This window comes from Diceros bicornis, chromosome X, assembly GCF_020826845.1.
Source record: "Diceros bicornis minor isolate mBicDic1 chromosome X, mDicBic1.mat.cur, whole genome shotgun sequence".
Lineage (NCBI taxonomy): Eukaryota > Metazoa > Chordata > Mammalia > Perissodactyla > Rhinocerotidae > Diceros > Diceros bicornis.
In genome coordinates this window covers 100,756,400-100,781,021 of record NC_080781.1, presented here as the reverse complement: position 1 = coordinate 100,781,021, position 24,622 = coordinate 100,756,400, and the positions used below count along the sequence as shown (strand labels likewise).

Genomic DNA, 24,622 nt, shown 5'->3' with positions numbered 1-24,622 from the left:
TTGTTTCTTTTCCAGACCTATAATAATTGGAGGCTTTTTTTTTGAAATTTATTTTTTCCTTCTCTATATTTTCTCAGCATTCAGCCAATTAATGAGCTGTTAAAAACACCGGAATTAACCAATCTGCCATCTTTCTTTACAAGTTTTCATGGATTTACTCTTTCTTTAGCTAAATATGAGAAATTCGACATTAAAATTTCGGCTTTTCTTGTCAGTAAGATAAAATTCAACATTTACATTTTTGGATTTTCTTGTCACAAGCGAAAATAAGAATCTCAACCACCAGAACAGTTTATCAACAAGTTTGAATCTATTTTTCTTCATTTGACTATCTTCTAGAATACACCAAAGTAATAAATACGTTTCTTCCATGCTGCAAGTGTAATATGGACTTCTACCTTTGTATACATGGCTTTGATGTGTTTTCCCATCAAGATTACCATCTATGTATTCGACATGTGCATATTAAATAAATCTTTTGTAATCAGTTGAAATTTTTGGTTTTGAACATATTATAGTAGAAATTGCTCCACAAACAGAAAACATGTAAAGCAGTATTAAAATCTGAGCAAAGGAGTATTCTGGATCTACTCTAATAAATAGGCTATTCTCTTTTGCCAGAAAGGGGGAAGGGATTTAATACAGAGAAATTTGTTCTATAGGCAATTAAGCAAGCATTCAGCTAATATCATGAATTGCCTGTGAAAGTGTTTTCCAGTTTGCCTAGAAGACGCAAAGGTTAGTCCCAGAAGACACCAGGAGGCACAGCGCCCTTGCTGCCTCCATTCTGACCGAGCAAGTGTCTGTTCTGACTGGTTGGGGCCTGTGTTCCCCTCGATCTGTAACCTTCTCTGAGCAGCAGCATACGTAACTGGCTAACTTAAATGTTGTGCACCAGGGATGCGAGGTTTAAAAACACTTCGGCAAACGTCAATTCCTGGTGCTGCAGTCATGCCCTCTTTTCTTCCCGATTTGGGGGAAATCTGTCTAAAATATTTCCACTACCGGTGAGGTCAGGGAGCTAGAACTTTCTGAAGCTCTATCCCAATTAAATGCAACGCCTGCTGGGAGAGAGGAGCCTCTGAGCCCTTGTCAGCTATGTTCCTCTGCTGGCTGTGAAGGCAGAATGAAGGGAGAAGAGCCCTCTGCTGGTGTTCGCTGGTCTGGATCCTACCTAACCGCTTGCATTTTCTCTGAGACAGCCTGGCCCTCTTCTGGGTACACAAAGCCCATGTAGCCCCTTTTATCTACTCTTTGCAGGTTTCCCAGGTCTCCAGGGCCTTGCTGGTCTCCCTGGTGCCCCAGGCCTCTCCTTGCCCTCAGTCATAGCAGGACAGCCTGGCGACCCTGGGCGACCGGGCCTAGATGGAGAACGAGGTAAAGACAGGAAGCCCAAAAGAGGGCCGGCCGTCACCTTTTGTCTGGAGTTTGGGAGTTTGGGGAGGTCCTATATGCAGTCCAACCTCATCCCTATTGCTGGACATGCGTGGGCCTGCTCGGCCTCACATCCTTCCCCTAGCAGGGGTTCAGGGGACTGGAACGGACTGCCTTTTGCTAAAAGGGTTTGGGAATGTCTGGGCACTGGGACCCACAGATGGCAAGGGAGCAGTCTCTGCCCTGGGAATGGGCTTTGGCTTCCTATCAGTCCCGAGGCCTTCAGCAGTGGCCACTTCCTGCTCACCTGCCCTCATCCCTTTTCTGATCTCATCCCTAGGCCGACCAGGCCCCCCGGGGCCCCAAGGTCCCCCTGGGCCATCCTCGGATCAAGGTGACCCCGGAGACCCTGGCTTCCCTGGAATTCCCGGCCCTCAAGGGCCCAAGGGAGACCAAGGAATTCCAGGTTTCTCTGGCCTCCCTGGAGAGCTAGGACTGAAAGGTATGGCTGCTTGGCTGGCTGTTGGGCCCTTTCCACTCCACAGTCAGAGATGGCCCCTTCCTGCAGCCCTGTGAAGAGAGGCCGGCTGATAATGCTCTTCCCATCCTCACCTCTGCCTAGTCTCAACTGCCCCACCACCAGCACCACCGTGCTGGGCCCTGACTTGCTTTCCTTTGGACTTTGCCAGGCATGAGAGGTGAGCCTGGCTTCATGGGGACTCCAGGCAAGGTTGGGCCACCTGGAGACCCAGGATTTCCCGGGATGAAGGGGAAGACAGGGCCAAGAGGTGAGTTGAGAGCATGTGCTGAGCTGATCTTGAGCTCGAGGGAGGGGTCTGAGGGTAACATCCTTCAGGAGTCACTGCTCACCACACCAAGAAAGCCTGGATGCCTGAAGCAGCTGGATCAAGTTCCTCCAGGGAGGCAGTTTCTCCACTTTGGGGATACCGCTGGCTCCACCAGCTCCCATGACTGAAGGCCACTGCTGCTTTGCCACCACGGATCCTGCCGCTGACCTCCTCTCTGCATTATTTCTGCATTAGGGGGCACTGGGTTTGCACTCGGATCACCACTCACCCATTTCCTCAGTCCAGAAATAAGAACGATCCTTTCCATCCTTTACTACCACCACCCTCACTCACATACATCCAATCCATTAGCAAGCCAGCCCTGAGGGCTATCCCTTATAAATGTTCCTCGTGGCCGCTCACCTCTCATCACTCAGGTCTGAGCCACCAACATTTCTCACATGAATCACTGCAGTAACCTGCTAACTGGTCTCCCTGCTTCCATTGTGCACGTCCTCCAACAGTCATTTCTCCACACAGTGGTCAGATCTTATAAAAACATAAATCATCCACTGACTTCCCATGGCATAGGAGTAAACTATGGCCACAAAGCCCTATGTGACGCCTCCCTCTTCACGCTCATCACCAGCCCTTCCCCTTTGCTGCTGACTATGCTCTTGCCACACTAGTCTCTTTCAGTTATCCAAAAACACCACACCTGTCTGGCCACAGGGCCTTTGCACATGCTAGTTCTACTTCCGGGAATACTCTTGCCTCCCTAGCCCCTTCTAATGCTTTAATGGTCTCAGCTTAAATGTCACTGCTTATAAGAGGCCACTTATCACACTGTCTAAAGCAGGTTCTCCACCCCATAGCCCCCCTGCTCTTTCCCACTGTCACTGCACTGTTCATTTCCTTCATAGCACTTCTCACAATTTGCAGTAAGATTAACGGTATTTGTCAGGTTGTGCATTTTTCATCTTTATCACCAGATCATAATCTCCATAAAGGTCTGTCTTATTCACCACTCTGTCCCCTAATGTACCAGGGCCTGGCACATAGTAGGCACTTGAGAAATACTTGTTCAATGAATTAGCAAGCAAATTGGCTCGTTTGGCTTCTATTACTAAGCCAGCTGGCCAGGGTCAGGGTCCCAGGCTATGATGCCAATTGAACCTCTGGGGTTGGGCGCATCCCCTTGGCCTCCTTGGCACTGTGTTCTGATCAGTGAGTGAGTAAACCAACCACCCCAGCCCCGAACAAAGTCTCAGCCTACCATATTTGCAACAAACATTTCCTGACTTGCTTACCACATACCAGGCCTTGGGCTGGGCCCTGAGGAGACAAGAGGAACGTAAACCAGTCCCTGCCCCCAAGGAGCTACCAATCCACTATCTCCCTCAAGGAGGTAGATGGGTCAAAAGGACCCTGTGTAAAGTGTGGTGAGAGACACCCTGGTGGTATCCAGTGAGGACTGTGGGGACTATGGGGACAAACAAGAAGGGCAGAAAGCTGGTGACTGCGTGGCAGAAAAGAGGGCTTCTGGGGACTCACCCAGGCCACCTCCTCTGCCTCTGCCTGACATTTCCATTTCCCCCACCAACAGGCTTTTCCGGCCCCCGAGGTGCTCCTGGACAAACACCAATTGCAGAAGCCATCCAGGCTCCTCCTGGGCCCATGGGTCTACCAGGCATTGACGGCATCCCTGGCCTCACGGGGGAGCCTGGGGTTCAAGGCCCTGTAGGTCTACAAGGTGAGGAGGGTGCCAGAGAAAGGAGACTTCTCAGGAAGCTGAGATGGCCTTGACTGAGAGGCTGAAGCAACTGGCTGGGAACCCCAGCTCCAATGGAGCGCCTTCATCAAGCATTTCCTCTGCTCCTCACAGAGCTCCCAAGCTTCTTGACAGGAGGACAGGCCAGCAGGGCCAGCAGTTGTACTTGGCTAATGTGCTGTTGAGAGAAAGAGGGAGTGTGGCGGGGGATAAAGAGCAGTGGAGAAAGCCCAGGGCTGCGGGACAGGAACCCAGGCTTCTAGTCCCAGCTTTGCCCCCCAGCTCGAGTAAGCTAGTAGTTTCTCTGGGCCTTGGTATCCTCATTTCTGACCCAGGACTCCAGCAGTTGCCATGCATACTGGGAGGAGGAGAGGAAGGGAGGAGGAAACAGGTGTGAAGGGGCTCAGAAGGGCTCAGTTCAGAGTACAGTCCCAGGGCCCAGATGCCAGGACGTGAACTAAGGACTAGCCTGGGAGGCTCAGCCCTGAGCTCAGTGTGCACTCCAAGATGATGGCCAGTGCGCCCTCTACTGGTGAGTCCTGGGCATGACACACGAGTCCCGGTTCTCCAGGGAGGGCTCTTCCAGACGCTCCACGTTGAGTACTCCACTGTGGGCCTTCTCTCTCTGCAGGCTCCAAAGGTTTACCTGGCATCCCCGGCAAAGATGGCCTCAGCGGACTCCCCGGCCCGCCCGGGGCTCTTGGTGATCCTGGTCTCCCTGGACTGCAAGGCCCTCCAGGATTTGAAGGTCTGGTTATGTTGGCACTAGGGGCCAGAGGGCTTCTGTGAGGGTTTGAGGCTTGCGAGTGAGTCAAAATCTCAAATCTGAGAATTAGGAAAACTGGCGGTAAAACTTGACACTACCAGGAGACTGGAAAACTGGGCTCTAATCCATTAACTCCCACCCCACTCTGAGCCAGTGAAGGATTAGAGCCCTACATTCTGGAAGGTAAAGGACTGTTCCAAATCCTTTTCTAGGTTCTCTTTCAGCTCTTAAGAGCTATGACTCTATATACTATAGCATGGCCCCCTGACCTGCACCTCTGCTTTTCTACCCTGGGATTCTGATGTGGATGGGAGGGAGTGGTTCAAGGGATAAGAACATTGGAGATAAGGTATGGCTGTTCTGCTACTTACCTCCCATTTTATATGAGAGATGGCAAATCAGTTGTCCTGAGTAGAGAACAGGTCTGAGGCTCAGTGGGGAAGTGGTGTGATCGATTAGCCATGTCTGCCATGGGCAGGAGAGGAGGGTGTGATTTTGCCCTGCTAACCCCAGCTCTGCTTTTATTTCAACAGGTACTTAGTTACTTAGTTATCTCCTATGAGAGCCTGCAAGGCCAACCCAAGAAGTAGCCCCCTCCACTCCCTCATCCCCTTGCAGAGAAACAAAGGCCAGGTGGATGTGGGTGGGAAGCTGGATAGCTGCTTTTTAAAATGAGGACTCTGGGGGCTGGCCTCGTGGCTTAGCAGTTAAGTGCGCGCGCTCCACTACTGGCAGCCCGGGTTCGGATCCCGGGCGCGCACCGATGCACCACTTGCCCGGCCATGCTGAGGCCGCGTCCCACATACAGCAACTAGAAGGATGTGCAACTATGACACACAACTATCTACTGGGGCTTTGGGGGGAAAAAAGGAGGAGGATTGGCAATAGATGTTAGCTCAGAGTCGGTCTTCCTCAGCAAAAAGAGGAAGATTAGCATGGATGTTAGCTCAGGGCTGATCTTCCTCACAAAAAAAATAAAAAAAAAAAAAAAAGTGAGGACTCTGTAGCCGGACACATCCGAGTTGGCGTTCTAGCTCCACCACTTCCTAGCTGTGGGACCTCTGAGCCTCAGTTTCCTCATCTACAAATTGGGGTAATAAGGTTGTCGTGAGGATCGAGTGAGCTAACACATGTACAAAACGTGTCCTGCTCAACGCTTGGCACAAAGTGAGTAGCTGCTGCTATTATTGGCTGCACCTGGCTTACCCCTTTTCTGCTCTGTCCCTCTTAGGTGCTCCAGGGAAGCAGGGCCCCTTTGGGAGGGCTGGAATGCCTGGGCAGAGCGTGAGAGTGGGCTACACCTTGGTGAAACACAGCCAGTCGGAACAGGTGCCCCTGTGCCCCGCCGGGATGAGCCAGCTGTGGGTGGGTTACAGCTTGCTGTTCGTGGAGGGGCAGGAGAAAGCCCATAACCAGGACCTGGGTAGGTACCGGCTCTGACAGCCAGCCCTGGCCATCCATCCCCACAAGGACCAAAAGCCACCCTCCTCGCTCCTCCCAGCCCTTGATGGGCCCACTTTTGGGTAGTGAGTTACAAGCACCAGCTCTGGAGTCAGGCAGATCTGGGTTCAAACCCTGGCTCTACCACTTACTAACCGTGTACCCTGGACAAGTTATTCAACCTCTCTAAGCTGCTGCTTCCTCCTTAATGGAACAAGGCTAATTCTAGTACCCATCTCATAGGGTGATGTAAGGATTACATGAATCACCCAATGTAAAACACGTAGAACAATGTTTGGCACATATTAAGCATCCATTAAACATGCGTGATTAGTAGTAGTAATAATAATGTGACCCGTGGGGCAACAATGATTACCCAAGAATTGATTGTATTGTCTACAGGTATGCTGACTCTGAACCACAAACTCACTCTATTAAATGCTGGTTTTATAAAGCAGATTAATTAGGGAGTCACTATTCAGTTTATAAAAAGATTCTTTTCATTATCAAACTTCCCTGGTGCATTGAAAATAGGATTTGATCAACAGACTTCAGTGTGTGTACGGTGTTCCAGGAGTGTAAGGAGAGGCGTCCCTGCTCTCGTACAAGCAGCTGGGTGTAAACCCAAACCACCATCTAGTCCGGTCCCAGCGGCCCTGGGAATAATCCCAGCCCTGGCCCTGCCCACCATCTCTCCTTCCAGGGTTTGCTGGCTCCTGCCTGCCACGCTTCAGCACCATGCCCTTCATCTACTGCAACATCAACGAAGTGTGCCACTATGCCAGGCGCAATGATAAGTCCTACTGGCTCTCCACCACCGCCCCCATCCCCATGATGCCTGTCGGCCAGACCCAGATTCCCCAGTACATCAGCCGCTGCTCTGTGTGTGAGGCTCCCTCGCAAGCCATTGCTGTGCACAGCCAGGACATCACCATCCCGCAGTGCCCCCTGGGTTGGCGTAGCCTCTGGATCGGGTACTCCTTCCTCATGGTAAGGCCCTGCACTGCCCCCTCCCCCAGTGTAGAGGCAGAGGGGGGGGGAACTCTGGGAGGGTCCCTTGGGTGGGCTCCCAGGCTCAAGGGACACAGGGTAGAAACCACGGAGTTGGAAAGGAAGGAAAATGCTTGGCCTGGGCTTAGCTAAAGACCAGAGAGCCCAGTTCTGTGTGAATGACAGGTAATTATGAGTTTGAGTAGAAAGGAGCAGTTTGCACCCAGTGGTTCAGGGGTGAGAATCTTTATGAATCACCGGCGAAGGCCCTGACGTCTCTCTGCCTGCTTCGGTTATGCCACAAGCAAGAGAAGGAGGAAACACCTGGTCTGAGTGGACAGTGAGGGAGAAGCTGTCCCCACTCAGGGCTGGGACACTCTCTCACTAGTCAGGCTGGGAATGGCACTCATCTCTCTTCTGTGCACCTTCCCAGGCCCCTCTAGCCGCTGCCATCTCTTCCCAAAAGGCTCAGATGAGGGCAGGCTGTGTTTCTATGTTGTTGCTGGTATTTTTGTGGCTTTTCCATTTCAGTGGGAAAGCAATGGCTAGCCAGGCTGTGTGTCTTGCTAAGAAAGATCTGAGAACATCTCTAAGCCCAGGGAGGCATCAAGTCCCTCCCACCACATTCTGTGAATATCTGGGGACATTAAATGAGTGACAGGTGAGGTTTAGGAGCAGGATAACTCCCAGGGAAAAACCAATGTGGCACCCACTGAAGTACCCTGCCTCGCCAGAGCTTCTTTGCTGAATTACCAGGGGCAAGATGGTGAGAGAGTGTCTTTCAAGCATTACCAAAGCCACAAGCTTCCTCACATTAGTGTACCTACCTGGGCTAAGGTACTTCCTTGTTTTGCTCTGTCTTTGTGAATTGGGCAGTTTATCCCAATGTAATATAGAATCACCTCACCTATCATTCTGTCCTGTCCACCACCCAGACCAGGAAATAAGGAGAAAAGGCCCCTGAGCTTCCACAATGAATGGTACAAAAGCTATGTATGAAATCTCATGTGCTTTGCTCATGGGAGCACTCTTAAGCCCTTACTCAGAATCTCTTTACTCTTTCTTACTTTATACATAACCCTAACTCTTACTTTATACATAACCCTAACATACTAGAATACCTATATTTTCCTGAAAACATGTAAGGGCGGGAATTTGGATTCCCTAGTAAGGCATCTTGAAGCAATGAGGTTTGCCTACTAAAAAGGAGAAAATGAGTCAAAGACGGCTCAAGAACTCTACAAGCTGCGCCCCTTGGTTTGGGGCCCCTGCACAATCACCCAACACAAAAACCAACATTCACGACAAGCCTGGGTCATCTGCAAAGTGTAAAACACATAGTGTCTGCTATTCAGTAAGGCAGGGAAATGTATGACTTGTTCTAGAAAGTTTTCTATCTGAGGATCAAAATGAGGAAAACTTTGATGCTTCATTTATCAGGAAAGGTCACTTATATGGAGACTCACTCTCCCGAAGTTCTGCCAAGTAAGGCATCCCCACGCGTCCAACTCGGGCATTTGTCCCATTGGCCGTTTGCTGGCCCAGGTGTGTATGACGCCTCTACCCACCTCCTCTGGTCCAGATAATAACCCAGCTGAGGTGAAAGGAGTGGGGAGAGAGGGGGGCGGCCACCTACGTGTACAGTGACTGGAGACTATGGGCTCATGCATGGCACCGATGGGGAGATGCTGAAATCATGTGCTAAGGGAGCCAGCCCTCTGAAGTGAGGGCCAGGACGTTAGGCCAAATAGGAGGCCCACTTGTACTCTGCAGGTAACAAACACGCTATGTGGCCCTAAATGGTATGTTACAGACTGAAAATATAGGAAGGTCTAATGAAGGTAACTTCAGAGTAAGAGCTATTAATAGATATGCTGGAGGAGGGGGCCCCTGGTTAACCACTTTGTCAAGTATTGCATGCTCTTTCCTTTCTTGGAGCACATCACCAAGGGCTTGGAGTAAACAGAGGGCTCTGAGAAAAACTGCATTCCAAAACCTATTGAATTTTCCTTAATCTAGCCTTTCTCAGACTTAATTGTCTGTGGAGATTGGGGTGGGGGGCACCTAACACACCTCAGAACTCAGTGAGACAGCAGCAGTCTGGGAAACACTGGCTGAGATGTAGCCACTGCCCATGCGCAGTGGGTTAGGAGGGCACTAGGGAGCTGGGAGGGGTGCTCCTGACCCTGAGGCTACTACAAGGGAGGATGAGCAACCCGGGTCTTAAAATACAGCTTTTGGTATGCTGGCTAGACACTGGGGCTGAACCAAGGGAGCAGAGTTTAGGAAGGGAGCACACGTCCCCTCTGGAGCAGCAGAGCGCCCATCTTCTCCCATGGCAGCCCTGGTGGGCACAACTCATACAGCAACCGCATCTGTTTCAGCACACTGCCGCTGGCGCTGAGGGCGGAGGCCAGTCCCTGGTCTCACCTGGCTCCTGCCTAGAGGATTTTCGGGCCACTCCTTTCATCGAGTGCAGTGGTGCCCGGGGCACCTGCCACTACTTTGCCAACAAGTACAGTTTCTGGCTGACGACAGTGGAGGAGAGGCAGCAGTTTAGGGAAGAGCCTGTATCTGAAACACTGAAAGCTGGGCAGCTCCACACCCGGGTCAGCCGCTGCCAGGTGTGTATGAAAAGCCTGTAGGGTGGCACCTGCCACTCTGCCACTTGCCCTCCCCTCCCTCACACAATGGTCACCTCACAAACTGAACAGTCTGAAGAAGGAAGGCCTAAGCCCTTTTGCCCATCTGTCAAGTTGTACATTGGAGTGTCATTTGGGCTGGACTACTGGACACTGGTTAGCCCAACCCTCAGGCCCAATGGGTAAGCCTACTCTGCTGAGATCTGCTGTCCCATTTCAGTCAACCTGGTGCTACCGTTTGATTCGGATGTTTGCGTGACTATTCATGGCTACCTACCTCAGACAGACCTGCTGTGCCACCACTTTCTTAGACCGCTTTGTTTTGATCAGTAAGATCTTCATGGTAGCTGATGATAAGTCATTTCTTTATGTGCAGAGGTCACCACACATTATTTGGCTTAAACCAGAACCCAGTGTTTCCACATTAAAAAAAAAAAATCTCTGGCTAAACATTCATAGATAGCTCAAGCCCGCATAGGGCAAGCTCTCACTCTTCAACGGGCCCACTGTGTTCAGGCAGGCAGCAGAGCTACAGTGAGGTGCCAGCCAGTAGCCCGGGGTGAGCTTTGACTCCTTCAAGAGTGAGCACAACTGGGCCCCATATTGCTTAGGGAGGCTTGAAGGCCAGCAGTCCTGAGGGGCTCATTAACTTCACAGGGTCCTAGACAAATCTCTTTCTCCTTGCTGACTCCCTCCCCAGCCAGAGGCAGACGCCTTGACCTGGTCCAGAGTAGAGCAGAGGATACACCAAATGTGGCCAGGCCCATAAAGGGAAATGAGAACCATGGCCCTTTCTCCCAGGCCAGGGGTGGAGGGGTGGATGGATAAGGAGGTGTGAATTTTGCTTTTGACTCCAGGAATAAAAAGGTAAATCCCTTGTCCCAATTTCTCAGAAGTCCCTGTTTATTCCAAACGCCATCCAGATGTGTGCAATGTGGCAAATCGAAGCTGCAGTGTGTTCGTTCCTTTATTTTGAGGCTCTTAGAGACTTTCCATTAAAATGTCCATCCAATCACTCTTTCACAGGTAGCCTGTTAAACTATTTTAATATGTTTTTAAAACCTCATAAAAATCTAGCACACTCCTCTCTTTAGCAGTTACCAGACTTCAAGCAAGCTTGAGTTGACTTTAAAATGTACTGTATTCTGTTTGGGGGGATTTGTTTTAACCATTTCCTTTAATTATCAATCTCCTAGAACACTTAGGTATGTTGACATGAGGCAATTCTTTCCGAGTGATTCTGTTTCCTTAAAAATTATGTAAACTGTGCCAACACAGAAAAAGCATAATCAGTATAATCTGAATTATTGTTACCTTCACCTCCTTATCTGACTAATAAGCATGGTGTCAGCTTTGTACATTGCAAATAAAAAAATTAAATACATGAACATTTGACTCTTTCGACTTTCTTTGATGAAAACTTTTCTAAAGTCCATCTCACTACAATACGTGAGTCCCCCTCAGAGCCTTGGGGGTTCCTGTTACTGCAAGTTGAGCTTTATATCACAACACTGAGGCAGGAAAAAATACAATTAAAGTCAAAGGACAGAAAGAGCTCTCTAACAGGCAACAAATCCACAACCTGTTTCAAGATAAGCCTACAACTGCTTTTAGCCCATCACATGCTAGAGTTCAAGTAAGGAATTTCCATACTTCTGGGGCCTTAGGATCATTTATAGATAAATCAAAAGTAGAGAAATGTTAAAGTCATTAAAATCAAATCTAAGATATATATGCATATATTTGTATATGCATAAAGTATATCCTCTGGAAGGATAAACAAGAAATTCATAACACTGGGAGTGTTCAGGGAAGGAAACTGACCTGCGGGAGGGAGAGACATTTCACTGAATACCATTTTGCACCTTTTGAATTTTGAACCACTGGAATATATTACCTGCTGGAAAAAAAGAAAAAATGGAATCTAAGGAAACAAGTGTTCTAATATTCCTAAATATACAAAAAAACCCACTTTGGTTTGGTGCTAGCTTTCAAACCAAAGTTGCTGGCCTTCCTCGGGACTTGGTTGAGGATGGAGGTGAAATGCATACAGGTTAAGAAGGCAAAAAGAGGCAAATGGGAAGACACTGCTGGGACCTGAGGCGCATCCACACATAAGAATGGTTAGCAAAGCCAAATTGATGAATATGTACTCTAAAATTGAGTATGTTGCTCGACCTGAAATGGTTTGGAATTGTATTCAATGTACAGATTAAATGTCACCACATTAATAATTCTTTCTAATTATGGCTGTCAAAGAAAATGGAGTCCAATTCAAATACAATTTTTAATTTCCCAAACAAAAATCAACAATTTAAGCCAGTGATTGGCAAACTACAGCCTGACGGCTAAATCCAGCCCTCCACCTGTTTTTGTAAATAAAGTTTTATTGGATTACAGCCAGGCTCATTTGTGTGCATACGGCCTATGGCTGCTTTTGCACTTGAACAGCAGAGTTGAATAGCTGTGACAGAGGCCATGTGGCCTGCAAAGCCTAAACTCTTTACTATCTGGCCCTTTACAGAAAACATTTGCTGACCCCTGATTTAAGTGATCACGATTTGATTTAAGGACAAGGTGACATCTCACAAAAGTATCAGTAATGATGGGGACAGTGACCTATCAAATAGTAAGCTTCCTCCAAATAGGAAGGAGATCAACACGTGCACATTTGACATAATTTCTTTGACAAACTTTTTGATAGAAATCATAATTATTTAAAATACATACGTATTCAAATAATTGAACAAGAACTTTTTCTCCCTGATGCAATCACTTTATTATTAGAGCAAGAGAACAGACTGCTTCTTAGTATTTAGCCCAAAAGAGGTCACACCTGACAGGGCGAAGAAGCGCAGGGTAACCACCTCTCATCTGCTGGTGCTTGAAGCAAGGTGGAAGTTGCTGTCTGTCTTCCAGATGTCCGCCTCCTCATTTCAGTAGCTGAAGACTCGCTGTGGCCATGTAAGACAAGCTTGGAAGCAAGGGATGACACATAATCTTTCTGCTCCTAGATTCCATGATTGTTCTAGTTCTTTCTGGGGAAGGGTTGTTTGTTCGTTTTTTCTGAGAAATGGTGATTGGCTCAGTCATGATTGCTATCAAGTTTGTGTGCTGTTGGCATATCAGGCACTTGCTGACTAGAAAAGTTTTATGTGATGAGTTCATGTTCTTCTGGTGCCAGATGGAAGACAGACCTCCAAGTTGAGTTCCCACTATTCTATATGCTCAGAATCTCGAAATCTTCCTCCAGGTCAAACTCCTCTAGTTGTTCAGTAGAGTCAATGAATTCTATCAGAATACAGAAATGAGAAAGAACAAGAGCTTGACACTTAGGTTGAAGTGGTCAATACATTACTCAGTAGTTCAGACTATGCATTTGTGTGTGTGTGTGTGAGGAAGATTAGCCCTGAGCTAACATCCGTTGCCAATACTCCTCTTTTTGCTGAGGAAGATTGGCCCTGGGCTAACATCCGTGCCCATCTTCCTCTACTTTATATGTGGGACGCCTGCCACAGCATGGCTTGATAAGTGGTGTGTAGGTCCACCCCCAGGATCCAAATCTGCAAACCCCAGGCCGATGAAGCCGAGCGCATGAACTTAACCACTACACCACCTGGCTGGCCCCAAGACTATGCATTTTTTAATTGTTTTGCTAAAGAAAAGCTTGTGTGGAGGAGACTTACAGATAGGACCACTGCTAAGTATTAGAAATTCTCTATAAAGAACCAAAAATCTAGACTCGTTACATAGTCCTATATTCACAGTGAGGAGGATGAGGCTCTGTAAGACCTTTGAGGAACATTTCAAATCACCCATGGCCTCTGATTTGTTATTCTGAACCAGACCATGAAAAGAACTTCTAGTCATTTTGATTTTATACAGAACTTTTACACTGAGCTCATTTTCTGCTATTATCATTCTTTGAAATGGGCAAATATCAGTTCATCAGAGGATTAAAATAATCAGCAGCACCATTCCTTGATTAGTCCAGCTGAATAGAAATTTTACATTCCAGAGAAAGCATGAGCCACAATTGCTTCTGTCTCATAAAACAATTGCTACATGTGGGTCTGCTGGCCGAGAGCCCCTGAACATCAGCTTACCTGCCCCAGTGGTTGTCACTTCTGGCTTGGCTGGAGGAACAAAGGGAGGCCAGTGTGATGGATGTTTCTGAACTAATTCAAACATCCTTAAATTTTCCTTTAGAATTTCCTGAGGAGACACAGACATAGTTATAAACACTGCAGAGTCACTACATTTCTGTCCAATTGGCAATCTACGACCCCAAACCCTAAGAGAGTGGCCTGGTTGTTGAAAGGTGAAAGCAAAGACCTAGCGAATACATCCATCCTCTACTTGACCCATCTGAAGACCTAGCCCTCTTCAATTCTAGATACTGTTGGCCAGGAAGGAAGGACACTGGAGGGAGGATCTTATGGAAGGCCAGTACTCACTGCCCATGCTCCATCATGAGGTTCAAGTCATATACCAGTTGCACGGGCCCAACTCAATTTAGGACTGAGATGTTCATGAAGTGTTGGCTCCAAAGAAATGTTGGTTAATCAAATTAAATCTGCCCCAAGAGAATATTGGTACATATTGGCATGGTTTCAGTTTTAGTCTAACACTTATAGTATATGTCCTAATTTAAATAGCATAGTCTTATCAGAAAATTTTCATTCTAACTTTAAATGTGATATAAATACAGTTTTGCTACATTCTGAAATGTAAGTATTGCCTTCAGAAAATAATTCTCCATTATGTCTCAGCTAATTATTAACTGAGGTTTCATATTCAGCTAGGGACATTAGTGTTAATTGTTTGTTCACTTGTGAAAAAAAATCTTCGCTCTTTACAACCTACAAGGGGCTCTGGGCTCCCATCTCTCCAATCTCATTGTTTTGCAGATAGGAGAAAACATCATGTCTCCTGCCACCCCATCCAGGGCTCTTTAAACTACTCCCTGTGCCTCGCTTCATTCTCTCAATAAGCGTTTATCAATGTCTTCCACATATTTGGCATGTGGAGGATAAGGGAGGCAGATACAAGGATTGGTAAGCCAGCAAAACAATAAATACCCTTTTACATAAAATACCAAGAAGAAGAATAACTTGCTTTAGTATTTACACACATTTCTGCAAATTGTGTTTCCTGTAAGTGGCAGCATGCCTATATTTTATATAAATAAGACAGTTAATACAAAGGAAAGCCCCCTAAACCATAATGGAATACATTAAACTGTAAATGGACCACCATACAAATAGAAAAGTAGTTTAGTTTCTCAATCATCTCAGTGTTATGCACAGATTAAGGAAGAATTTAGGCTGAGCTATATGAAATTGGCATTTTTAAGTTAACATGGTGTAATATTAGTTGAGTATTTCATATGACTTGTAGGCTTAATGAGATGAAACATTAAGTAACTAAAAATATCACTCACTTGACACACAAAGCATATTCCAAACAAAAGTTTTTCTTTGATTTTCCCAAAGTTACGCACAATTCCCTGTATCTTAGTTTCTTTTTCTTGCAATAAAGTCCTATCAGGCTAGGTTTATGTTACTATGAAAAACAACCTTAAAAAGCAGTCATATTGAATAATTTTCACTTTTTAAGACTAAGAAAAACATACATCTTTACCTTCTGAACAAGGCTACACCAGCTATCAAAGTCTTTTTCTTCTTTGCAGAAAAATCCCTTGGGGGAAAGCAAAAGAACACAATTTAGCCATGGTCAGGGGCACCGAGGCAGGCCCTTTGTATTGCAAGATGGAGCCGGTGGCCCAGAGCTATGATGTGGGCCATTCTCTTTGGATGTGTCTTCCAGCAATAAGGGGGAAGATTGCCTGGGCTTCTCTCTCTCCTAGCTCATTGCCTCACCTGGACACACACATTTATTCGTTCTCTCTCTCTCTCTCTCTCCCCTCTTTTTCTCTGTCCCTATCTCTTCCTGTCCCTCTCACCTTATACTGTGAGATAGAGTAACTTGAAGACCAATCTCCAAAGTGTGGGATTAATTCCATTACATTCAGTGCACAAATATACACATCTATAAAGAATAGTCAATTAAACCAGCAAACAAAAGCCAAATAGTACTTTTAGCTAGAGGAAATACTTAATAAGGTGACTTTGACCTTCAGGAAATTATCTGTTAGAATAAAGAGAACCATCAGCCTCCTTTCCTATTCTCAGAGCCATCCTACAGTAGTAAAATAATGGTCCAAAACAAGAGGAGGACTCTGTCAGCCCTCGGTCCCTGGTGCTCTGACAATCGGGTTAAACTGGAAGAGAGGATGCACACAGGCCTCAGAACCACTGGCTGCTTCACAGGCAGCTGCCCCTTCAATGTGTGTAGACAGCAGTCATACTTCCGGGCCAAAACCCTGCAACTTCCTGGATTGTGTGTTCAGAGAAATGGGCACTGTGCACCCAGGAGGTCTTGCCCCCTTACCCCTCCCTAGCTATGTCCCACATTATTCCCTGTGTCTATGTGGCAATGATTAGAAGGCAAGAAAGAAAAGGGGGAAAGATGATAACAGTAACAATAACTAACATTTATAGAATGATTACAACGTGCCAAGCACTGTGCTAGGTGCCTTACGCACAGTCTACCTCACACAACCCTACAAGGAAGGAACTTTTGCTTTGCTCATTTTAGGGATGAGAAGACCGAGGCTCAAAAAGGTTAAGGGACCCACCCCCCAAGTCTATAGCTAGTTAAGTGGCTGGGCCTGGATTCCAACTAAAGCAGTTTGGCTTCAGGGTCCATTCCTTCCCCACTACACTACCCTACCTCTCATGGGGATGGTAAGTGAATATACTCCTGCCACCCTACCTAGTAACCTGGATAACTCCCAGGGAACCAGTCTACAGCAGGGTGGCATATCTCTTGACCCACCCAACCTTCAGATACCCACCAATGCTACAGAAGGATCCAAGTTCAGGATGTTCATTCGCTGCGGGGATTGCAGACAATGGAAAGTCTGGTCATCAACCGTTCCATTCTCTTCAGTGTCAACAAAAGTCTGGGTTGTGTGAGGGTCCAGGAAAATGAGCTCATCACCTGTTTTGGACGAGACATGCTTAACCTTTGAAGAACCACTGGCCCTGACCCCACTGCTGTTCTTGGGAGGAGGCGCTCTGGTTTTCCTAACCCCTCTCTTGGTGACAATGAGAATGAGATGACAGAAAGCCTGAAGTAGGGTGAGCATGCTTGAAGGAAGCCACCTGCACCCAAATCTAATCATTCAATGAGAAGACTTGCCCTAGCATTTACACCTCCTCAAAGTCCAAGTCCAAAAATGGAAAGTGACAGGTTGGGGAAAAGGTGGGAATGAGAGACCACAGATGACATGGCAGGCTCTGTGAGCAGCAGCAGCAAAGAGGAAGCAGGTAGAATCACCAGACTTTGAGTCCAGGTGCCACTAGGGAGCTTCCTGCCTCTTTCAACATTGGAAAGCATCTCGCTCCAGACCATTGGTTCTTAGACCTATGGTCAGAGAGCACATCTGGTAAGAAAAAAGGCCTTGGCCTCTGAAAGAAATGGGAATGCTGACTCTGCTGTGGATGAGATACCAGGGAGCTGACTTCTGACCTTGAGTAGCTAGTAAGTTAGTCATTGTTAGCAAGTTAGTAATTCCTGTCAGAAAGCACTGCCTTGGTCACATTAACTTCAGTACAGAGACACCTCACTGGGAAAACTCACTTTGAGATGATCGATCTTTACAAATGAGAGAAAAGCCATGCTGCAATAAATTGAAATAGCTTAGCCCAAAAATGACCTGGGAGAAATTTAGGATAATAAAATCTCTACTTTTATCTGATTTTCAAAAAGCTGAGAGTCCTTCTAATGCTCATCACCAGTGTGCTGAGGAGGCAAAAGTACCTACAGGGGCACCCCAACCTCACTGTCTAGGCCTGAGGACCATCTGGGCCTCTGTGTTCTAGACTGGGTTAAGCAACTAAAGAGAGCTCTGCCTCAAGCAGGAGAATGGAGTAGGGAGGGATGCCCCGAATACCCTCCCCAGAATGGCATCCAGGATTGTGCTGGGCACATCTAAGTGCTTCTGTTGGCAAAGAATGTGTTTCTGATGTCTGATGAAAAGCTTAATTTGTCTCTATCACAGACCTAGGGGGCCTGTTCCAATTACCTCACAGGGTATTATAAGAATGAGAAGATTGCACCACTGTGAAATGCTTAAAACATGATACAAATACAAGGTGGCTATAGAAGTATCTTGCTTAGACTCAAAAGGATTTTCCTACAAATATATGTTTAAGAGTATTTGGAGAACAATGCCGCCATATGACTTGTTTTATGAAAGTCAAGGTACATATTCCCCCAGACCACAGGTGGGTGAGGTCAGTTATATCAAAAAACCTCAAGTCACAACAAAGAGCAACAACCAGGATGTTTAGAAGGAAGGCTACCTAAGGCCATAGAAAGGTAAGAGGAAAAGGAAATTGTGCACGAGAAAAGAGAAACCCAAAGCAGGCTTAGCACCGAGCATTCGGTCAAAGTGTTTCAAGTTAAGGTGCTGGGAATAACAACAGCATCCTCTCTGGTTCTGGACCTTTCCATGGGTGTGTGTGTGTGTGTGTGTGTGGTAGAGCTTTACGGGCCATCCTGTTTCTGAGAGTTCTTAAAAAACATATAGCAGAAGATCTAAAAAGTCCTAGAAATGATGTGGGGACTAAACCAAGGTCTCTAATGAGGTCTGAGGAGAAGAGGCAGGCTGGTCAACCATCTGCAGACACAGGGCTCATGCTATAGATCTTCAGGTGGCAACCTCCACCAAAGCCCAGAGGACAAACATCTCCTCTCTAAGCAGGAAAAACGTAACAGCCAGAGTCTCACCCTGGCCATAGTCTCCAACACCAAGAGCTTCTCCCAGCTTCCCACTGGGCAAGAGGACACCCGGGAAGCAATGTGGTGTGGTAGGCAGAGATGGCCAAACTGAGATAGAATCCTGGCTTCACTAGTTTTTAGTTGGGTGACCTTTGAGGAGACAACCCCTCTAAATCTTAGTTTCACTAGGTATAAATGGAAATAAAGATGTCAATCTCACAGGGGTGTTGTGCTAACTATATCTCTCTATCTATCTATCTATCTATCCATCTATCTATCTATCTATCTATCTTTATATCTATCTATATCTCTATATAACTATCTATATATCTATATCTATCTATACGTGTATATATGTTATACATATATATACAGAGAGAGAGATTGAGAGAGAACACTTTGCAGAATCACTCGCACAGGACAGCTGTTCAGAAAATGGCAGTTCTCATCTGTTCCCTCCCTTCAGACATTCTACCAATCCGGACCCCCGAACCTCATACATTAAGGGGGTGAGTCAGAAAAGGGGAGTTGAGGGGACTTTGGAGCCTCATGTGAAGGTTAAACAAAGGACTTATGAAAGTTCATGGGCAAGTGGACACCATGTGAACCTCAGTCACGGGAACTGAGGATTACCCACACCTCTTTCATAAGTAGTCAAACTCCACAAAATTCACCCCAGCCCAGTGGCCTCAGGAAACAGGAGGGCTATGCCAGCTTGTCGAATTCTCTCTGGATAACTTGGGATAAGGGAGGCCAGGAAGCCCAGGAATCACATACACTATTCACTGAGATCCCTCCAAAATTATTTTCCAATCTGTTGTCCTTAAGCACAAACAGTAGGAAATAGGTTTTTTCAACATTTTCTTTGACAGGAAACCAAAATCTTAGAAACATAGTATATCTAAATTTATATAACTCCAGATACTGCGTTTTGTACTTAGAAAAATAAAAGCCACCAGTTTCCAGATTTCCTTTCAAGCTGTAGTTCTTAGGCTCGACCAATAGATGGCAGCATTAGAGAGAGCTGAGGCAACTGTGTAGAAAGCCCCGCCTTAAAGAGAGGAAGAAAGAGCAAAGGAAAGAGGTGTTGGGGTCAGGCAGTGTGGGGTCACCTTTTACTGAGTGCGTACCACATGCCTGGTTCTCCACTGAGTGCTCCACCGTGAGGGTACAGCATGGGGAGTCAGGCGTTAGCGCTATTTTCCCTAAGAGGAACCTCAGACTGAAAGAGTTGATACCCTTTTCCTGTGGTCACACAGCCAGCAAGTGGGAGACTGGCATACAAGGCCAGGTATGTCTGTTTCCACCCCACCTCACCTCCCTGAATCTCCAAGGAGGAGATGGGTGGGAGGGTGACCAAGCCTATCTCATCCTGTCCTCTGCACATCCCTCATGCCATTCCCCATACCTGTTCTGGCACTCCCCTATCTAAGGCTCTCCCTTGCAATCTAAGCTCAAAACTTCCTCAAAGCCCAGTGTCAGACCATTCCACTCTTGCAAGAAGCGTCCTGTACCAGATTTCCCTAGGCGCATCACTGCCTTATCCGTGCTCTTTGGCACTAAGCGGGTGTCTAGGCCCTTGGTACTCAAAACATGGTGTGTGCACCAGCAGCATCAGCACTACCTAGTCAGAAATGCAGAATCTCAGGTCCCACCTCAGACCTGCTGAACCTGCATTTTAATAGGCTCTCCAGGTGATTCATGTGCACATGAAAGCTGGAGAAGCATTGGGCTAGCTCACTTTGTCTGCCAAGGTCCTTAAATGTCTCTGGTCATAGCTAGTGAATAAAGTAGCCGGGTTTCCAGAGATGTCAACCCAGGCAGGGAATGCCGGGCTGCTCATTAAGACCTGCATTAGGAGGTTAGTGGTTTTAAGGCTTAGCCCCCATTATCAGAAAAGGGATACCTCTGTTTTTGCTTCCTCTAATTCCCACCCAGTCATGGCTCTGAACAACGAGCCAGCAGGCCCAGCTGCATGGGCCTGAGAAGCCAGAGGATGGCTCCTAGCCTGAAAGCCCGAGCCCCAATAAGAGGGAGATTGGCACGGCCAGGGGAATGAAACCCCATCGCCCTGGGCCCCACAGGAAGGAGAAAGATATGCTGAAGCAATGCTATGACCTTGGGGTGGTCCAGTGGGAAAGCAGCTGCGGAACCATCTTATCAACAGGCAAGGAAGTGGAGGCGCTGAAGAGGGATCTGCTCTCTGTCAGGCACACACAAGTGTTACTCTCCATAGATAGGCTGGAGACAGAATGAGCTGACCAGAGGCCACCGCATCTCCAGGCTAGATGAGGGCCCCCTAGCTGGAATTGCCTGGTCTCCCGTGCAAACCTTCTGCCCACCTTCCCCTAGCCCACGATGACTTACTTGTGATGCCTCTTTCCTTACCTAAGAATCCTATGAAATAATAGGCGTTATTTGGTTTTCCTCCTAATGCCCCTAAAGACTGTGGCATCTTAAAACACTCCTAGAGGGAAAGAGAATGCAAGATTCTCAACTCACTTGTGGACTGCTGCTCACGGATCTCCGTGATCATATGGCGGTGTGATGGACAGGCAGCAATGGGCTCAGGAAAAGGTGCCACTTACTTTGAATGCGTCAACATAGACAGGATTGATTTGGTTTATGCCCAGGCGAAGGGGCACAATGAGCAGCAGGGGTTTCCAGGCTGGCCAGCAGGCAGAGGTGCCCTTACTCTGGTTCGAAGCATTCAGAGAGCCGGGGGGGCTCTCACCAGCTGTGTCAGCACTCAAGGGAAGGATGCAGCACATTTTTTCTAGAAACAGAAGACAAGAGAGCTGGGTAAATAAGGGGTATCCAGCCCTAGGAGATATGCCAAGGGCAAAACTCAGGGAGACCTCACATGACACCCCTGCCTGGAAGGCCCTCCCCTCTGCCACCAGGGCCCAGCTCGCCTCGCCTCCCACGGAAGCCCAGGCCAGTCCTGCAGCCCTCACTTCTCTTCCTTCTGGCAACTGAGCACTCCCTTCCCTCCAGTCAGATATTATGCACTCATTGAGAGAATCTCATTTCTCAACTAGTCTGCAAGGGCTTTGGGGACAGGGACTGTGTCTTCTGGTTTCTCTAACTCCATGGCAGGGAGCACAGGGCTGAACAAGGGTGGGGGGCCTCTACAGAAGACCTGTTGTTGCTTTAACTGATTATCCACACTTGGGGTGTCCTTCAGGGAAAGGGTCTGGTACCTCACTGAGGAGCAGCAAAGATCCTCTAATTGTTTGCTCCCTTTCAGAAAGCTGAAAGGGAAGATAAAAAAGGGTGCAGGGAGTGATTAACAAGAGTCCTGTGCTCCCCTAAGCTCCCCTACTCTGGTGGGGCAGGCCAGAGAGTGTGTGTGTGTGTGTGCGTGTGTGTGTCTCTCTCTCTCTCCCCCGCTTTCTGAATGGTGAGGAAAAACCTCATCACCCACCACCTGGGAAGATAAACAGACCGGGGACTCACTGATATCTTCAATGACCACTGTGTTATCCATTGAAACATAAACAGCCAAGGAATTCCATTCATCAAATAAAGCAAGTTTTCTGCAAAGCAATATAAAATGAAGTCACATATGGGGAAGATGGAAATATCAGCAGGAAGCAGTATAGTCTACGCCCAGTGTTCCTGAAGTCACTGAATGCTGAGCCACAGAGAAGCTGGGGTTCAGGTCAGCTCTGACTCCTCTGACTACACTCTGGAACATTCTGTGTCTAGGGACCTTGAGAATGCCATAGTCACTGTTTCCGAACCTCTAAAAGTAGGGCCTACTTTGTGGAAAAATCTACCTCACAAAATGACGCTACTCCTGTTGGGTGAAAGAGAAAAGTTACCAGTGCAACTGCTCCCAAGAGATTTTGTTTTATTTTCTTAAATAAAAGACATTCTGACATACTGCTTTTTTCAATAAAAGGAAACCATCACTAAAATATATATATTTGTTTAGGGGCATAGATAATACGGACAATAAGCCCCAGGAAAATCAAGAGAGAGAGAGAGAGGATTTCTTACACCCCTTCTCATGTGCGCTGAGAATGCTGTTAGGGAGACTTGGGCTGCAGATGGCCTTGGCGCGGAGCCTTGCTGGTCAATAGTTGAAGAGAAAGCATGCTGAATTGCATGACTTCAGAGGAGATTAGAAAGAAAACCCCTTTAAAAGAGAGATTATCTGATGTCTGAGTAAAGTACCATGCCAATTTCTCCCTTATCTTCTTCTCCTCTTGCCACTTTGAAAGAAGACATGTTTAACCTGGCTACTCTGGGATCCTTGGGTAAAGTGCAGTCTCACTGGACAAAAGAAAAAACATTCTCTCCCAAACCAAAGTAGCGCCCCAGAAAAGGTTAATTACCATTACACTTTTATTTCATTCATTTTAATGTATTATCTTTCCCCAAAATAATAATAATGACATAATAATAATAATATACTGTTGTTAATGATAATAATCATGATGAATCAGAACCCACTTAAATTCTTTAAAAATGTATATCTCCATTCATTTGTTGTTGGGAACCTCAAAATTTATAAGAAAGAAGCAAATTCTGAGAAACGTCATTTAAAAACCAACTATTTCAAGCTGGGTTTGGAGCTCAGCAGAGCCATTCTAATCTTTTACACATTCTACCCTGGGTTCCTAGAGTGTTTACCAAAATACTGCCAGATCCTCACTCAGTAAAGTCAACGATGCCCCCAAATGCACTACAGACTAAGGCAAGAAAGTGGGCTCAGAGAGGCTGCACTGTTAGCAAGGAATAAAGCCAGGATACAGGTTTCACTTGGGTCCCCAGGAAATCCAGACTACTCCCCTCATAAGCACATTTCCAAAGCATTCTAGTTCACTGAAGGTTGGCTAATAATCGAAACAGTGCCCCATCTGTATTTTGCATGGAGCAGGTCCTACCATCATGCTCCAGAGAGTCCAGGAAATAAAGCAGCTACACCAAAGGAAGCCAGATGGTTTTCAGTCTTCTGATGGCTAAATCCAGCCCCAGATTCTGGCTGCCATTTTCATTCATTCATCAAGTATTTATTGAGCACTTATGTGTGCCAGGTAGTTTCATGTGCTAGTGTTACAGTAGTGAACAAGACAAATATAATCTCTGCCTTCATGGAGTTTTCATTCGAAGATAGGTTGTCAGGAAGGAGAGTGACAACAGGTGAGGTGGCCTGCAGGTGTAGGTGCTAATGCCACTCACCTCATTCACTTCCAGAACATTGGTCCTGACCTCTCCACCTCGCCTCTCACTGTGGAGGTGAATTCTGGGATTTAACAGAACAAGTACAAAAGTACCATGCTGGGGCACCTGGAGTCTGCTAAGAGATGACAAACTGATTCCAAGACACCCTTCGGATTTGTCTCCTCCATTAAGGGATGAGTTCCTTGAGATAAGGACCGTGTCTAGTTCATTTCTGTACACCGGGCACTTAGCATAGTACGGGCACCCAGTAAATGTTGAATGAATGAATGGGTTTTTTTATACTAGGGTGGGAGTCCATGCCTTGCCTAGCCTGGCTCAGCCTCCCCCACTTAGTATGAACCCTTTGGCTTCAAAGTGACTCTCGTGCTGCTGGCTCCCCAGCACATGAGCACCAATCTGCAGGGGAGATACTGAATGAGTTCTGAGGTGCCTCCACATATACTGGCACCAATGACTACAACTCTGATATACCAAGACAGCAGTCCACACTTACATATTTCAAAGAACTGTCTGAGCAAAATGGTACAGGTGTTTGGTGGCTTAGTGGGAGGGGTGGCTTAGTGGGATGGCAAGAATAGTTAGGTTGAGTTGGTGGAGGAGGGAGGCATAGGAGACAGCAGAATAAGGCAGATACCAGACTCTTTTACTTACTTTAACACCTGTGCAACTGTATTTGGTCCAAACCATTCGCCAATTGATTTCCCTTCTCCCACACCCATTTGTGCTGTTTTTATGTGGAAAAAAACAAACACGTTAGCAAAAGGTCTTCTGGCACACCATAAACTCCTAACTTTTTGCATAAACAAAT

General features: G+C 46.9%; 2 protein-coding genes across 4 annotated transcripts in view; one reads left to right on the top strand and one right to left on the bottom strand.

The window, feature by feature from the left end:
* The window catches only part of COL4A6 (collagen type IV alpha 6 chain), a 258,501-nt gene extending 247,348 nt beyond the window's left edge, over nucleotides 1-11,153 (top strand). For both annotated transcript variants that reach the window (XM_058536482.1, XM_058536481.1), the window contains 8 exons: nucleotides 1,261-1,377; nucleotides 1,715-1,876; nucleotides 2,064-2,162; nucleotides 3,769-3,915; nucleotides 4,565-4,681; nucleotides 5,931-6,122; nucleotides 6,843-7,129; nucleotides 9,514-11,153. In XM_058536482.1, coding sequence (XP_058392465.1) covers nucleotides 1,261-1,377; nucleotides 1,715-1,876; nucleotides 2,064-2,162; nucleotides 3,769-3,915; nucleotides 4,565-4,681; nucleotides 5,931-6,122; nucleotides 6,843-7,129; nucleotides 9,514-9,774 — 1,382 coding nt within the window. In that variant the 3' untranslated portion in view covers nucleotides 9,775-11,153. The remainder of the gene's footprint in view (nucleotides 1-1,260; nucleotides 1,378-1,714; nucleotides 1,877-2,063; nucleotides 2,163-3,768; nucleotides 3,916-4,564; nucleotides 4,682-5,930; nucleotides 6,123-6,842; nucleotides 7,130-9,513) is intronic.
* A 1,372-nt stretch (nucleotides 11,154-12,525) lies between these two features.
* Nucleotides 12,526-24,622, bottom strand: part of ATG4A (autophagy related 4A cysteine peptidase) — a 52,148-nt gene continuing 40,051 nt past the window's right edge. Inside the window, exons 6-13 of one of the 2 annotated variants that reach the window (XM_058536483.1) lie at nucleotides 24,466-24,538; nucleotides 22,081-22,160; nucleotides 21,210-21,397; nucleotides 21,010-21,088; nucleotides 16,691-16,836; nucleotides 15,415-15,471; nucleotides 13,878-13,986; nucleotides 12,526-12,745 (exon numbers count right to left, since the gene is read on the bottom strand). In XM_058536483.1, coding sequence (XP_058392466.1) covers nucleotides 12,708-12,745; nucleotides 13,878-13,986; nucleotides 15,415-15,471; nucleotides 16,691-16,836; nucleotides 21,010-21,088; nucleotides 21,210-21,397; nucleotides 22,081-22,160; nucleotides 24,466-24,538 — 770 coding nt within the window. In that variant the 3' untranslated portion in view covers nucleotides 12,526-12,707. Of the gene's footprint in view, nucleotides 13,063-13,877; nucleotides 13,987-15,414; nucleotides 15,472-16,690; nucleotides 16,837-21,009; nucleotides 21,089-21,209; nucleotides 21,398-22,080; nucleotides 22,161-24,465; nucleotides 24,539-24,622 lie in introns of both variants that reach the window. The other variant, XM_058536484.1, reaches the window with a different exon arrangement.